The 16,946-nt window shown below is 41.4% G+C and overlaps 1 protein-coding gene across 1 annotated transcript in view; it reads left to right on the top strand.

The window, feature by feature from the left end:
- LOC126474309 (corticotropin-releasing factor receptor 1-like) overlaps positions 1-16,946 on the top strand; it is a 260,974-nt gene that overhangs the window by 124,989 nt on the left and 119,039 nt on the right. The window contains exon 5 of the mRNA XM_050101774.1: positions 3,787-3,955. Coding sequence (XP_049957731.1) covers positions 3,787-3,955 — 169 coding nt within the window. The remainder of the gene's footprint in view (positions 1-3,786; positions 3,956-16,946) is intronic.

The raw sequence follows: 16,946 nt of genomic DNA on the forward strand, positions 1-16,946 counted from the left end.
TGTCACCAGGAATGTGTCAATAAAGTTTCCCCTTCCTGGGACAATGAATTCACGGTGTTCTTATTTCAATTTCCAGGAGTGTATCTGCTTTATATTGAGTTAGGAATTTCCGAAGGCTCTTAAAAAGTAGGGAGTGGCTTTCAGTCATGTGGAGAAAGATTTTACCAAGATGAATGAGGCAAAGTGGAACCAAGAAGTGTTTACTGGACCACGATTGAGAAATTTGTTAATTGATGAGACCTTTGATGCTAAGCTCAATAATTTCGAGTTACATTCCTGGAAATATTTCAAAAGTATTTTTCATGGCTTGTTGGAGAAGGGAGAAAATTATGTTTATTTAGTAATTGAATTGTTGAATAAAAACGAAAAAGCGGGTTGTAGAATGCTACTAAAACTGCACTTTTTAAATCCGTACCTTCAATTATTCCGCAACAGTTAGATACTGTTCACGATGATCAACGTGAATGCACCAAGACATTTCTTCGGTGGAACATCAAAGACAGTGGAACCCTTCAGTTACTGTTGGTATTTATTTAGAGAGACTGAACAGATATCTCACAAAAGGAAAGCATCCACAATTCATTTCTCCAAATAAATTCAGATTAAACTGCGCAATACATAAATATTTCTAATTATGATTACTATTTTGATAGTATGTATGACTCGCTCTATATCATGATTAAACTATGCATAATTTTCAGCATATTTTGATTTCAGTAACGTTCATTACATTTTCGATTTGAAATTCGTATCATTTTATTGATATTTTCTATCTCTGAAATGTCATTTGGCAGACGAAATTTAGTTGCTCCTCTGAATTCACCACTTAGAAATGTGATGCACGAAAGAAATTACAATTTACAGACCATTTTTTCGTAGACATTAAAACATGCCACATTTTGATATATATCACGTAATACCTCGAAACTTCGTGGCAGCTTAAAACTGTTGCCGGACCGAGACTCTAACTCGGGACATTTGCCTTTCGTGGGCAGGGGCTCTACCAACTGATCTACCAAAGCATGACTCACAACCTGTCCTCAAGATTCAATTCTACCAGTACGTCGTATCCTACCTTCCAAACTTCACAGAAGCTCTTCTAGGTCCTGAGTTCGATTCTCGGTCCGGCACACATTTTTAATCTGGCAGGAAGTTTCATATCAGCGCACGCTCCGCTGCAGAGTGAAAATCTCATTCTGCATAATACTTCGTTTATTTCGTGAACGGTTGGTTACATACCACATATCTAAAAGATCGTTTCGGCAAATGATAGTAAGTTGAGGGGCACGTACCATCTTCACGTGATATCTTAACGCTTGCATTCATCGAGATATTGAAGCAAGTATAATTTCATGAACAGAATAATAGGCTTTTTAACGGCACCTGAAAGCGCTTGAAATGGCGGCTACAGCGATGCTTGTTAATTTTGAGGTTGAAACTTTTCCCAGAAGAACACGAAAAATATTATAAAACTGAAACAAGGTGGCCAGAATCAGGTATTGCGTTGAAAACACACTCATGACATTCTACGTCGTTGTATTAAGACTTTTGACTGTTTACTTGTCTGCACAGTAGATCTAGACGAACTGTGTCGACTATCGGCAGGCCTTTTCTGCTTCAACAGTCTTTGTAAGCAGACAAGTTCACCAATGGGCTTCGGCTTTGACAAGTAGGCAACAACGGGGACGGTTTAAATGGGAAATTGGCTTACGTAACGTAGAAAGTACACACATTTGCAGTAGTTTTCCTAAGTTCCATGTGTTAGTATTATCCACACTAAACATTCTGCGCCACTGAGAAAAGTATCAATTACAGAGAGTCTCGTTTCGATGTATGGAACCCTTTAGGAAATAGAAGGGGTGTTACGTTTTACGTAACTCACTCATGAGCACTTGCGAAGAGAGATTGAACAACACATGGTGGCAATATGTGGTAGCATTGTAGGCATATGCGCGTTAAGTATAAAATATGAGCGAAGCAGACATGAATGGGGAACCATTCTAGAGACGATAAAGGCCAAAAACAAGGAAATTTACTGGCAGAAGCTACTTTGACAAAGGGTAGATTGATACGTCCGATATCCGATGAAACAGTATCTCGGAAACTGTGTGGTCGGTTGACTCTTTGCGTGTGTTTCCGTCATGAGGATCTATGTAAAGTAGTTGAAGCACATGAGTAGACGACAAGGTACTCGATAATCACCCCTCATCACAGAAGATGGAGATTGGAAGCATGCCCGCTCTGCAGAGCAGGATAGGCGACCATCGGGGGTAGATCTATGTCAGTGTACAGTACTGATGTAAGCTCAAATGTTTCAGAGCACTTTTTGAATATGTGGCTCTGCAGCAAATGCAACGACATCATCGCCGGCCGGGGTGGCCGAGCGGTTCTAGGCGCTACAGTCTGAAACCGCGTGACCGCTACGGTCGCAGGTTCGAATTCTGCCTCGGGCATGGGTGTGTGTGATGTCCTTAGGTTAGTTCGGTTTAAGTAGATCTAAGTTCTAGGGAACTGATGACCTCAGAAGTTAAGTCCCATGGTGCTCAAGGCCAGCCAACGGCATCATCAACTGCAATTGCAGTTTATATGGCATCATCGAGACTGGACCGTGAATCAGTAGAATGTGGCATCTGGTCGGATGAATCACGATTCTTGTTACAACAGGTCGGTGGCCGTTTGTGTTTACAGTCTCTCGGGCAAACGATTGCTCAAAACACGCGCAGCGTTACATACGCAGGCCAGTGCAGGCTGTTTTATGCTATGGAGGACATTCACCTGTGATTCTATGGGACATACGGTAGTAAGCGAAGCCATCTTGACAGCTGTGGACCGAAAGAGCATTCTTGTGGACAACATGCAGACTTCGTACTTGAAGTGTTGCCTGAGAGTGATGCCATCGTGTAGGTCTATAACTGTCCGTGTAGCAAGGCCAGAATCGTGTGACAGTGGTTTGAGGATCGTGATAATGAATCCACGTTGATGTGTTGAACACAAAATTCTCGTGATATGAGGTCGACTGAACACGACATGGACACTTTGGGGCACCAGCTCTGTGCCGCAATCAATCGGGCCGTAATTACAAGTCGATGACGTGGCCTCTCCATCTAGTGCCAAATAACTGTGGAAAACTACGAAGGATTTGTCAATCCATACTACATACAATCGCTGGTGTACTGTGTACCTAAAGTGGATTAACATGGTATTAAGCAAATGGGCAAGTTTTGGGTCTTCTCTCTCTCTCTCTCACTCACTCTCTCTCTCTTTCTGTGTGTGTGTGTGTGTGTGTGTGTGTGTGTGTACTTACGTCAGTAAAACAAAGAAACCATATTCCCTCCACAGGCTGGGCAGAGTAAAAGTGAGTTTAGAGATGTCATCTGCTCCTACACGCTGATAAACTGCAACAGAAAATGTGTTGTATCTCGATAACTTTTTATTTGTGGACCCATGTTTATTGGCGTTTTATAGCTAGTTTTGGCCTGTTCGTTCCATGTGTGAATTATTGACGATCACTTCTGAAACACCCTTTGTTTCATACACCTTACGACAAGCAACCTAAGTTATTCTTCCACACCATGGGGCAGATGGTGTAAGTTCAGCAGTCTGTCTTAAGGTACGTGAAATATTTTACATGCCAGTTTTGATTCACCCACACTGCACGTTCTCATTTCTTCCTAGCATTGCGTCATCTACTGTGTGTGCTGAGGACCCCAGCACCTCACTATATTCACACTGCCGAACCCACCTTTACTAGCACCTGCTCACCCAATTGTCGCTGGCTGCTTGCAGAGCTGTCCCGCAGAGAGTGCCTGGCTGACGGCTCGTGGCGGCTGCCCACCGACTACTCTCCCTGCAGCCGCCTGCCTGGTGTGGTGCGCCGCCTCTGGGTCACCGTGGCAGCCCAGGCTGTGTCTGCTGCCTGCCTGGCGCCCGCCATCCTGCTCTTCTCCTCCTATGGGTGAGCATAACAGCGGCCACACACTGCTGCATCAGGGTGACACATTATACCAACATGAAAACATCTGCACTACTCGCCATTAAAATTGCTACACCAAGAAGAAATGTAGATGATAAACGGATATTCATTGGACAGATATATTATACTAGAACTGACATGTGATTACATTTTCACGCAATTTGAGTTCATAGATCCTGAGAAATCAGTACCCAGAACAACCACCTCTGGCCGTAATAGCGGCATTGATACTCCTGGGCATTGAGTCAAACACAGCTTGGATGGGGTGTACAGGTACAGCTGCCCATGCAGCTTCAACACGATACCACAGTTCATCAAGAGTAGTGACTGGCGTATTGTGACGAACCAGTTGCTCGGCCACCATTGACCAGACGTTTTCAACTGGTGAGAGATCTAGAGAATGTGCTGGACAGGGAAGGAATCGAACATTTTCTGTATCCAGAAAGGCCATTACAGGACCTGCAACATGCGGTCGTGCATTATCCTGGTGAAATGTAGGGTTTCGCAGGGATCGAATGAAGGGTAGAGCCACGGGTCGTAACACATCTGAAATAGAACGTCCACTGTTCAAAGTGCCGACAATGCGAACAAGAGGTGACCGAGACGTGTAACCAGTGGCACACCATACCATCACGCCGAGAGATACGCCAGTATGGCGATGACGAATACACGCTTCCAATGTGCGTTCACCGCGATGTTGCCAGACACGGATGCGACTATCATTATGCTGTAAAAAGAACCTGGATTCATCCGAAAAAATGATGGTTTGCCCTTCGTGCACCCAGGTTTGTCGTTGAGTACATCATTGCAGTCGCTCCTGTCCGTGATGCAGCGTCAAGGGTAACCGCATCCATGGTCTCCGAGCTGATTGTCCATGCTGCTGCAAACGTCGTCAAACTGTTCGTGCAGATGGTTGTTGTCTTGCAAACGTTCTCATCTGTTGACTCAGGGATCGAGACGTATCTGCACGATCCGTTACAGCCATGTGGATAAGATGCCTGTCATCTCGACTGCTAGTGATACGAGGTCGTTGGGATCCAGCACGGGATTCCGTATTACCCTCCTGAACCCACCGATTCCATATTCTGCTAACAGTCATTGGATCTCGACCAACTCGAGCAGCAATGTCGCGATACGATAAACCGCAAACGCTATAGGCTACAATCCGACATTGATCAAAGTCGGAAAGATGATGATACGCATTTAACCTCCTTACACGAGGCATCGCAACAATGTTTCGCCAGGCAACGCCGGTCAACTGCTGTTTGTGTATGAGAAATCGGTTGGAAACTTTCCTCATGTCAGCACGTTGTATGAGTCACCACCGGCGCCAACCTTGCGTTAATGCTCCGTAAAGCTAATCATTTGCATATCACAGCATCTTCTTCCTGTCGGCTAAAATTCGCATCTGTAGCATGTCATCTTCGTGGTGTAGCAATTTTAGTGCCCAGTAGTGTAGTTCATCCAAAGGCTAAGCATAATAAATCACTTACTGTTGTGACATATCAGCCATTTTAATGAATTCTGGGTTCCAGGTCACTGAAGATAAACTGACAACGGCCATATTTATATGTTATTCACAGATTACATTGGACGAATCAGTGACTTTGAGCATGGACTAGTCGTTCGATGTCACCTAAGTAACAGTAAATCAAGGACATTTCAACCCTCCTAAAGCTGCCCAATTCGTCTGTTCGTGACATGATTGTAAATTGGAAGTGTGAGGGGACAGCCACAGCTTAAGCAAAGCCAAACACTCCGCTGGTACTGACAGACAGTAACGGAAAAGCATTGCAGAGTGTAGTTGTGATAAAGATAAAATTGCATGAAATCAGTGGAAGAAATCACTCGTGACTTCGAAAGTACCACCATCGCTTCAGCTACCACAACCAATGTGCGATAAAAAGAATGATGTACGGTGGTAGGGGGACAAGGGGCGCGCCAGGCCACGCTGCATTGTTGCCAAATTTATTCAAGATCGCGGCGATGACGTCATCCAAGATGGCGGCATGTAGACTTGGCAACATCGCATGACGTCATCCAAGATGGCGGCTTTTGGGGGGAAAATAGGTCAATTGTGCTATGTCCACTAACCTAACCTCAAGAAAAAATGGCTGGAATATGGAATTTTGGCGGGAAAATAGTCCAAATGTGCTACATCCACTAACCTAAGCCTCCAGCAGAAAAAATGTCGGGAAGTTTCAATTCCAACAGGATAATGCATGCAAAGACTGTACTTGTCTTTTTATTATTATTGATTATCATTTATTAGCATTCATTATCATTTATTATTATTTATTATCATTTATTATTATGTATTATTATTGACCTGCCTCCACTAGAAAACTCCCTCCAAATTCAAATTCCTACACGATAATGGCTGCAAAACCATATTTTTGTTGATTGGGGGGTTGTTTTGGGGAAAGAGACCAGACAGCGAGGTCATCGGTCTCATCGGATTAGGCAAGGCCTGGGAAGGAATTCGGCTGTGGCCTTTGAAAGTAAACACCCCGGCATTTGCCTGAAGCGATTTAGGGAAATCACGGAAAACCTAAATTAGGATGGCCAGACGCGGGATTGAACCGTAGTCCTCCCGAATGTGAGTCCAGTGTTTAACCACTGCACCACCTCGCTTGGTACTTTTGTTTATTATTTTGTTTATTATTATTCATTATCATTTATTAACATTCATTATCATTCATTGTCATTCATTATCATTTATTATCATTCATTATCATTTATTATTATTGACCTGCCTCCACTAGAAAATTCCCTCCAAATTCAAATTCGAACATGATAATGGCTGCAAAACCTTACTTTTGTTCATTATTCATTATCATTCATTATCATTTATTAACATTCATTAAATTTCTTTGAAAATAAGATCTATTTTACACCTCCCACCACACCTAACCTCACACCCGTCCCACCATCAACATACGCAAACGTCCTCAACCCTATCTTGACACTCATATATCACCACACAAAGCGTGCCTTTCAATGAATTTACCATTCGCATCCCCTCTTTTCGAATTACAAACGTAGCCTCTATCTAAACACCAATCAACTCATCTTTCTCACACTTTCAACAGTAAAATTAATTTTACACACACCCAGAAATACCAAACGCAATTAAAGAGTCAAACTTTTATACAGAGCATCAAGCACATATGACAATAATCAAAGCCCGGTCCATATTTACCACCTCCACCTTCAATTAAATATTATTACCATTTTCCCAACATTCTGCCAGTGCTCGATTTGTACCTATTTTTCCGTTCTTAACTGTTGCCACTAGCGGTCGAATACCACTATCTATTGATTGCATAAATTTCCACATAAAAAAAATTTCGCCCCGCTGTTTAGAGACTCCTATATCCGAACACATAGCATCATTCAACTATCACTTGCTCTTATCTAATAACTCATCCATCGGGTCTGGGGGCAAGATCATCCCTTTCTTCCTTTCTTTTCTTTCTTTCAGCAGCAGACAGCTATTTTTTTCACAGTGGTAGATAAACTGAGCTATCAACTTAACCTCACCATTCGTGAAACGTATCTTCAAATACGTAAACACACTTACTCAATCACACAGTGGTCCCGCTGAGGACATGACCTTCAATATTACAGTTGTTCTTAATCCAATAACGACCAAAACAAGTACTAAATGCTCAGACTAATCCCATAGCGCGTTACAAAGGGAGTGTCAGAGCGACACCGGCTGTATGTCAAAGCTACATATCTGTCCATCTAAACAGCCGTCCACTCAGCCCCAGGACCAGAATGCTGAAGTGGGCTCTCCCTATACCTGATCTCCAGCTATTGTGTAACGACATACAGTGCACAAATGGATTCCTTAATAGCGCAGATCTCTATCTCCCCCTTGCATCTCCAACAGGACATGTAAACAGTGTCTCCCCCAGCCACTGAACCCGACATCATTCACCCTTCGCTCACAATTTCCACTCACATATATAAAACCATATTCACTCCTGCCAAAACTCACTTAATAATAAAAAAAGCATTCTCCCTTGCCAAGCATACATGAGTATGCATTTATCTTCACCCATCTGATATCTGCAATTTAAGTCAGAGAAAGACATATCTATTACCTTCTGCAACCTGTCTATAAACAGAACGATCTCAGTTACTACAACAGGACCTTGTTTTGACCATTCGCCGGAAATGCGCGCGATGTTGTACGCCTCAAACTAGGTACAAGTACAACAGATCCTCAACACCCTATCATCTTTGTCCTCTACCATCAAACAGTGAAAAAGTCACCAAGGCACCAATGTGATCCACCTCCAGTGCAGACAAACGGAATTCCAATACTCCCCCTGAATAACTCAGAGTGCAGCCATGCAAGAAATCATAACAATGCGCCAAATCCAACAGCTCAAACTACAAATGCCTATATGAACAAGATCATACTAAATATACACACATGCTGCAGAGACCCCTTTAAAGTTTGATCACCCATACTCCAAGCGAATGAGAAGCTGCCTCTAGCCCTTGTTCAAACAGTGTTTTCTAACATGCTTTTGCACACTGCCGAGCATTTCGTCTTTCTGCCGTGACTTCGAAGCCGTTGTCTGATTCTAAACAGACATTAACACGGACTGATACACGGTCTCTCACAAGAAACTATACCTTGCAACTTATAAATCATATTCTTACAGTCGATAGCATAACATTGAATGATTTTAAATAAAGGACACCCACAACACAAGGAAAATAGAAGAGCCTGCTTGCGTTGTAGTCACTTCCGTCGAAAGTGCTTGGCCACCTCTACATTTAAACTCATATGTCTCAGTGACCGAATATTTTATAACTCTGCATTCAACTTCTATTGATTGGTCATTTTTGCACACAAGTACAGGATCACCGTTTTCGGTCCTAGCAGCCCTGGAAGTTGCGGTCGATCAACCAAAATTTCCTCCCCAACTCTAGCAAGCATTGTCAGTCAATCATTATGTCGTACCCAATGCACAGATGTGATGGATAAGACACCACTGATCTACTGTAGTATTATCCATCATGGCTGGTATCGCGAAAAATTTTACACTAAGTCCAACACTGGCCAATCAGCTTGTTTTCTTAATTTCAGTATCATAGCTAAACCATACATCATCTACTTTGCAAGTATCATTGCGACCATTCATAGATGACTGCTCAGCACGTACATTCATACTTAATTCTCGAACACATAAAGACGATCAAATTATACCAGACAACGCTGTACATATTTCTAAGACCTCGCGCATAGTACTCGATCAATCTCGCTGCGTATGGCGGTGACAGAGCTATCTAGTTGTCTTACGTTAAAAGACCATCGTCACCTCGGCGTTGACCTACCTACCCCACAACATAGCTACCTACTTATTTCTCAACTGAGCAGACGAATACAGCTACACTCCACCTCTCTTGATTGAATAGAGCTTTCCTAGTCCTAATCCAAGTGCACCACATTTCTCTAAATGTAACCAAGTCTTGGAGCTTAGCACACCATATCGATCTATAGTAACAGATCTCAAAGTGCCTTAATTTAATAGCATACAGTTAAGAAGAACAAGAACGGAGCGATATTTATACACAACGTAGTTCGATAGATTTTTAAGCAAATCATCCAATCTATCATGTGTAAAGTATTGTTCTAGAGTCCATGATCTATGCATCGAAAGTTCTGGTAGGAGAGAGATAGAGAGAGAGAGAGAGAGAGAGAGAGAGAGAGAGAGAGAGAGAGAGGGAGACAGAGAAAACATAAACACACACACACTCCTATGACTAGAACGTTCAGCACTTAAAAACGGGCAATAACCTTAGATCGCTTACTTTTCCGTCCTGTCAGACATACATCCTTCTTCCCGGTCACCTTATGCTGAGCTATCTCTACCCCAATCGTAAAACTTTTCCTTTCTATGATACGAGCCCAAAATAGCCCTGCGGACATGTCTAGTGCCCAATGATCACACCAGATCACGAGTCAGAAATAATACTATTACTCCATCAGGTCTATATAAAAAATGATAGTTATTAGCAGCCGGTACATCCTACAAGCAAACAGATATGCATAACAGCAGCGTCCAACATGTGAAAATTAAAACTCATCCCATCACCGACTCTGTAAACACCCATGATTTATAAGGTGCAAGGTATAGTTTCCTGTGAGAGACCGTGCATCAGTACGTGTTAATGTCTGTTTAGAATCAGACAACGACTTCGAAGTCACGGCAGAAAGACGAAATGCTCGGCAGTGTGCAAAAGCGTGTTAGAAAACACTATTTGAACAAGGGCCAGAGGCAGCTTCTCATTCGCTTAGAGTATGGGTGATCAAACTTTAAAGGGGTGTCTGCAGCATGTGTGTATATTTAATATGATCTTGTTCATATAGGTATTTGTAGTTTGAGCTGTTGGATTTGACGAGCTGTTAGGAATTCTTGGATGGCTGCACTCTGAGTTATTCGGGGGGAGTATTGTGAATTCCGTTCGTCCACGCTGGAGGTGGATCGCATTGGTGCCTTGGTGACTTTTTCACTGTTTGATGGTAGAGGACAAAGATGATAGGGTGTTGAGGATCTGTTGTACTTGTACCTAGCCGGCCGGAGTGGCCGTGCGGTTCTAGGCGCTACAGTCTGGAGCCGAGCGACCGCTATGGTCGCAGGTTCGAATCCTGCTTCGGGCATGGATGTGTGTGATGTCCTTAGGTTAGTTAGGTTTAATTAGTTCTAAGTTTTAGGCGACTGATGACCTCAGAAAATAAGTCGCATAGTGCTCAGAGCCATTTGAACCATTTTTGAACTTGTACCTAGTTTGAGGCGTGCAACATTGCGCGCATTTCCGGCGAATGGTCAAAACAAGGTCCTGTTGTAGTAACTTAGATCGTTCTGTTTATAGACAGGTTGCAGAAGGTAATAGATATGTCTTTCTCTGACTTAAATTGCAGAGATCAGATGGGTGAAGATAAATGCATACTCATGTATGCTTGGCAAGGGAGAATGCTTTTTTTATTATTAAGTGAGTTTTGGCAGGAGTGAATATGGTTTTATATATGCGAGTGGAAATTGTGAGCGAAGGGTGAATGATGTCGGGTTCAGTGGCTGGGGAGACACTGTTTACATGTCCTGTTGGAGATGCAAGGGGGAGATAGAGATCTGCGCTATTAAGGAATACATTTGTGCACTGTATGTCGTTACACAATAGCTGGAGAGCAGGTATAGGGAGAGCCCACTTCAGCATTCTGGTCCTGGGGCTGAGTGGACGGCTGTTTAGATGGACAGGTATGTGGCTTTGACATGCCGCCGGTGGCGCTCGGACACACGCTTTGTAACATGCTATGGGATTAGTTTGAGCATTTAGTACTTGTTTTGATGGTTATTGGATTAAGAACTGTAATATTGAAGGTCATGTCCTCAGGGGGACCGCTGTGTAATTGAGTAAGTGTGTTTACGTATTTGAAGATATGTTTTGCGAATGGTGACGTTAAGTTGATAGCTCAGTTTAGTTACCACTGTAAAAAAATAGCTGTCTGCTGCTGAAAGAAAGAAAAGAAAGAAAGAAAGGGATGACCTTGCCCCCACATCTGATGGATGAGTTATTAGATAAGAGCAAGTGATAGTTGAATGATGCTATGTGTTCGGATATAGGAGTCTCTAAACAGCGGGGCGAAATTTTTTTTTATGTGGAAATTTATGCAATCAATAGATAGTGGTATTCGACCGTTAGTGACAACAGTTAAGAGCGGAAAAGTGGGTACAAATCGAGCGCTGGCAGATTGTTGGGGCAATGGTAATAATATTTAATTGAAGGTGGAGGTGGTAAATATGGACCGGGCTTTGAATATTGTCGTATGTGCTTGATGCTTTGTATAAAAGTTTGACTCTTTAATTGCGTTTGGTATTTCTGGGTGTGTGTAAAATTTATTTTACTGTTGAAAGTGTGAGAAAGATGAGTTGATTGGTGTTTAGATAGAGACTACGTTTGTAATTCGAAAAGAGGGGATGAGAATGGTAAATTGATTGATAGGCATGCTTTGTGGGGTGATATATGAGTGTCAAGATAGGGTTGAGGACCATTGTATATGTTGATGGTGGGATGGGTGTGAGGTTGGGTGCGGTGGGAGGTGTAAATTAGATCTTATTTTTAAAAAATGTAATGAATGTTAATAAATGATAATGAATCTGGCTCCGGATGGTAGCACCCTGTGAGGGCCCCTGCCTAGGGTTACAGGTGAAAACCGGTCAACGGTCTAATAGGCGGATGAGGAATTTTTAATTCCCAACGGCTGAGAGAGCGGAGGAACCAAAAATCTATAACTGCAAGCGTCTGTACCCAGATTGGGCGGCTTGTGGGCAGCGTCTGTTCCTCATGTTAGAGGCGGCTGTTTCAAGAAAACCTCCTAACGCTAACAACGTTAGTCGTATTCCTGGTAGGTTACGCAAGTAATCTCCCCAACTTTGAAGAATTTCAACAGTTACATTCTTAACGCATGATGGAAATGTCTTTCAATAACGAAACTACCCCAGGTGGCCAATCCACTGTCGGCAACGACGCAAGCAGACCCATGGATTCTGGTGAGTCTGCAACACCATGCAAATCCAACAAGATTAAACCCAGAAAAATCTTCAACATAGCAACTATCAACATAAACTCCCTTCTCAAAGTGGGAAAACTTAAGCACCTAACAGACCAGTTACACACGGAAGACATACAAATTGTGGCGCTACAAGAAACTGGCTTCACTGATGAAAACACATTTGAATCAAACAAATTCAGAATATTTAAAGGAAAACCTGGAAAAATTGCAATGAAGAAATGCCCTCAGCTCGGCATAGCTTTTGCTGTAAACACAAAATTTCTGAACTCTGTCGAACATTTTTGGTCAACATCATCGAGAACATCTTTCCTCACTTTTCGATGTGCAAATAAAAAATACACATTAATCAATGTTCACGCTCCCACAAATGACAAAAATAATGCTAAAAATAGGGAAGAAACAGATGAATTCTGGGAAAACCTTATGGATCATATATCAGAAATCCCAGAAAACAATGAAAAATACTTCTAGGAGATTTTAACGCTCAGATTGGAAAAGAAAATAAATTCCGCGATATTGTCGGCAACTTTCCCGCACACAAACGAACCAACAAAAATGGAGAAAGGTTAATTATGCTCTTTAAGCAGTTTAAACGCAAGCTAATGTCAACACGTTTTAACCATCTTCCCAGAAAACAAAAAACCTGGGTATCTCCGATAAAGAGTATCGGAGAATTTCAAATAGATCACGTTGCCATCGCCTCCAAATGTGAAAAAGAAATATTGAACACACGTGTCCGAAAATCTCTAAACCTCGACTCCGATCACTATCTCACGAAAATAAAAACTAAACTCATCCCACAAAACAAACAGAAAAGCAGAAACGGTGAATACAAAAACAGAAATAAAATAAATTTTGATCTTACAACCCTGAGAAATTACAACCTTAAGTCCAACTCTAACCTCAAGGATTTTTAGAAAAAACTAAAGACATTCTCCCCTTCACAAAACCTCCACAACTTGATTGAGGCAACAAAAACAACCTTTCCAAAAAAGAGCAAACAGAGACACCCGTGGTGGGACAGCAACTGTAATGAAGTTCTGCATGAAAGACTTAAAGCCTGGAAAAAGTGGAACTCACATAAAACTGAAAACAACTTTGACGAATTTAAGCAAGCCAGAAAGAATGCCTCGAAAACTATTCGCAACACCAAGAGACAATATGAAAAACAACAACTGGAATCAATCGAAGAGAATTTCAAGAAATGCAACACGGCAGCTTGGTACAAAAAATTCAACCAGAAACTCCAAGGATACCAGTCCCCTTGCCTAAACCTTACGAGAAATAATAAGACTCTCGCCACCAACAATACTGAAAACTGTGAAATCCTGGGTGAATATTTTGAGACACTCCTAAACTGCCAAACACCCATCCAGACTCTCAGTTTTACGCAACCAGAAACATTACCAACACATTCAGCACCTCCGACACGAGAGGAAATCACAAACATAATCAAAAATCTCAAAAACAGGAAAGCATGTGGAGAAGACACAATTACAGCAGAAATGCTCAAGCTTGGGGGAGAAACATCAGTAGAACTACACAAAGAACTTGAACAAGTATGGGAAACCAAGAAAATCCCAAGTCACTGGAAAACTGCCCTAATTCACCCTCTGTTTAAAAAAGGTGACAAAAGGGATGTTAACAACTATCGTGGAATATCGCTCCTCCCAGTCCCATACAAAATTCTATCAAAAGTCCTGCTCAATCGTGTATCACCAATTATAGAGGGAAAACTTGGACAATATCAAGCTGGCTTCAGACCAGGAAGATCCTGCGCCGAACAAATTTTTAACCTCAAAACAACAATGAACTATTTATCTACAAGGAGCAAGAAATATTTCATAACATTCATTGATTTCAAAAAAGCTTATGACTCAATCGATAGGGACACACTCATCAAAACACTTCGAGATTATGAAATAGATGAAACAACAATCACCATAATCAAAGAAACATTAACAAATACAACATCAAAAGTAAAATTCCAAGGAGAAATTTCACGGCATTTCGAGGTCAAAACCGGCGTCAGACAAGGAGATGCGCTGTCCCCGGTACTCTTCAACTGTGTTCTGGATAAAGTCATAACAGAATGGAGAAACCTCACGTAAAAACATGGAGTTGAGAAAGTCCAAATTGGAGGGAAGTGCTACAAAGCCATTGAAACCAACTGTTTTGCCTTCGCTGACGATCTCGCCTGTTTAGCTTACACACAAAAAGACACAATAAAACAAATAGAATTACTTAAAGAAACTGCTGAAAAAGCAGGCTTGCAAATTTCTTTTGAAAAGACAGAAATCATTACAAATATCAAAAATCCACCAAAGAAAATAACTACAAAATACGGTAAAATACAGGTATCTAAACATTTTAAATATCTTGGTGAACTAATTCAGCCTGTGGCAAAAGGTCATCCAGCCTGCAGGGCTAGAATACAAAAACTAGAGACAGCAACTCACTACTGCAGACAAATGTATTCAAAAAAATGTATATCCAAAAACATTAAACTCAAACACTACCAGACTGTCATTAGACCGCAGATACTATATGCATCAGAAACACTGGCAAATTTTACATACGCAGAACAGATAGAAAATCGTGAAAGAAGAATTGTGAGGACAATTCTTGGACACAGGAAAATAACAGATGATCAAGGCAAGCCTGTATACAGACTAAAAAGTAACAAACAAGTGTATACGAAGTGCAGCAAAATTACAGACGAAATTAGAAAAAGAAGATGCTCCTTTTATGCTCACATCATGAGGATGAACCCGAATAGGCTTACAAAACAAATATTTTCGTACATCGCAAATCTAAAAAATAAAAATTTATGGTTTATCAACACAGAAACAGATCTAAAAGAAATGGGCATAGATCAGGAAACAATATTTAACAGAAACCTTTTTAGAAAAAAACTTAATTCATTTATGGGTTTCGGTGTGAAAATTAAGAAGACTTGTGGAACTAAATGGTCTGAAGAGAGAAAAGCCGCCTTCAGTGCAAGAATGAAAGAAGTGTGGACTGAGAGAAAGAAGACTTCCCAGAAGCGCAAGAAATAACTGTTTTCACGGTCTTTAACGGCCAAATTTGTATAATAATAATAATAATAATAATAATAACAATGAATGATAATGAATAATATACAAAAGTAAGGTTTTGCAGCCATTATGGTGTAGGAATTTGAATTTGGAGGGAATTTTCTAGTGGAGGCAGGTCATTAATAATAAATAATAATAACTGATAATAAATGATAATAAATGACAATAAATGACAATGAATGATAATGAATGTTAATAAATGATAATGAATGATAATGAATAATAAACAAAAGTAAGGTTTTGCAGCCATTATCATGTTGGAATTTGAATTTGGAGGGAATTTTCTAGTGGAGGCAGGTCAATAATAATAAATGATAATAAATAATAATAAATGTTAATGAATGTTAATAAATGATAATCAATTATAATAAAAAGACAAGTACAGTCTTTGCATGCATTATCCTGTTGGAATTGAAAGTTCCCGCCATTTTGTCTTCTGGAGGCTTAGGTTAGCGGATGTAGCACAATTGGACTATTTTCCCGCCAAAATTCCAAATTCCCGCCATTTTTTCTTGAGGATAGGTTAGTGGACATAGCACAATTGACCTATTTTCCCGCCAAAAGCCGCCATCTTGGATGACGTCATGCGATGTTGCCAAGTCTACATGCCGCCATCTTGGATGACGTCATCGCTGTGATCTTGAATAAATTTTGCAACATTGCAGCGTGGCCTGGCGCGCCCCTTGTCTCCCTACTTATGGTGGTCAACCAGATCCTGAAAAGCCAGACATTTCTGTAGTTGGTGCTAAGCGGTGCTTGGGGGCGGGAGGGGGTGTAAACAGCGCCACTGGGCAGTGAATGACTGTAAACAATAGTGGTGGCCCATGCTATGGGAAGGGTTTGGGTTCGACAAACGCCTGGAGAACATTACCTCTCGTCTTGTGTAACACCAACAGTGAATAGGTGGTGGGGGATCTTGTTCGTCATTAGGGTATGGTCCCCTTATTGAGATTAACAAAACGCTAGTTTCAAAAGGATATGATTTTACAGCGTTATGTGTCTGTAAAGTACAAGAACAGTTTGAAGACAATGAATCAATTGTATCAGCGTGAGAGTGCAACCTGTCACACAAAGCAGCATCCACAAGTCAGTGTCGTGAGAACAATAACATTCCTGAAAGGTAATGGTCTGCTCAGAGTCTCAGTCCAAACCCAATGGGCGATCTTCGGCATCACTCTGGCCATCGACTTCTCTTTACAATGCCTGCATCCAACATCAAAACCTTCCAAAATTCTGGCTCGATTGAGATAGTTAACGTTTAGTAACTGTAGTATAATAC

This window comes from Schistocerca serialis, chromosome 4 (assembly GCF_023864345.2).
Source record: "Schistocerca serialis cubense isolate TAMUIC-IGC-003099 chromosome 4, iqSchSeri2.2, whole genome shotgun sequence".
In the NCBI taxonomy this organism is placed as follows: domain Eukaryota; kingdom Metazoa; phylum Arthropoda; class Insecta; order Orthoptera; family Acrididae; genus Schistocerca; species Schistocerca serialis.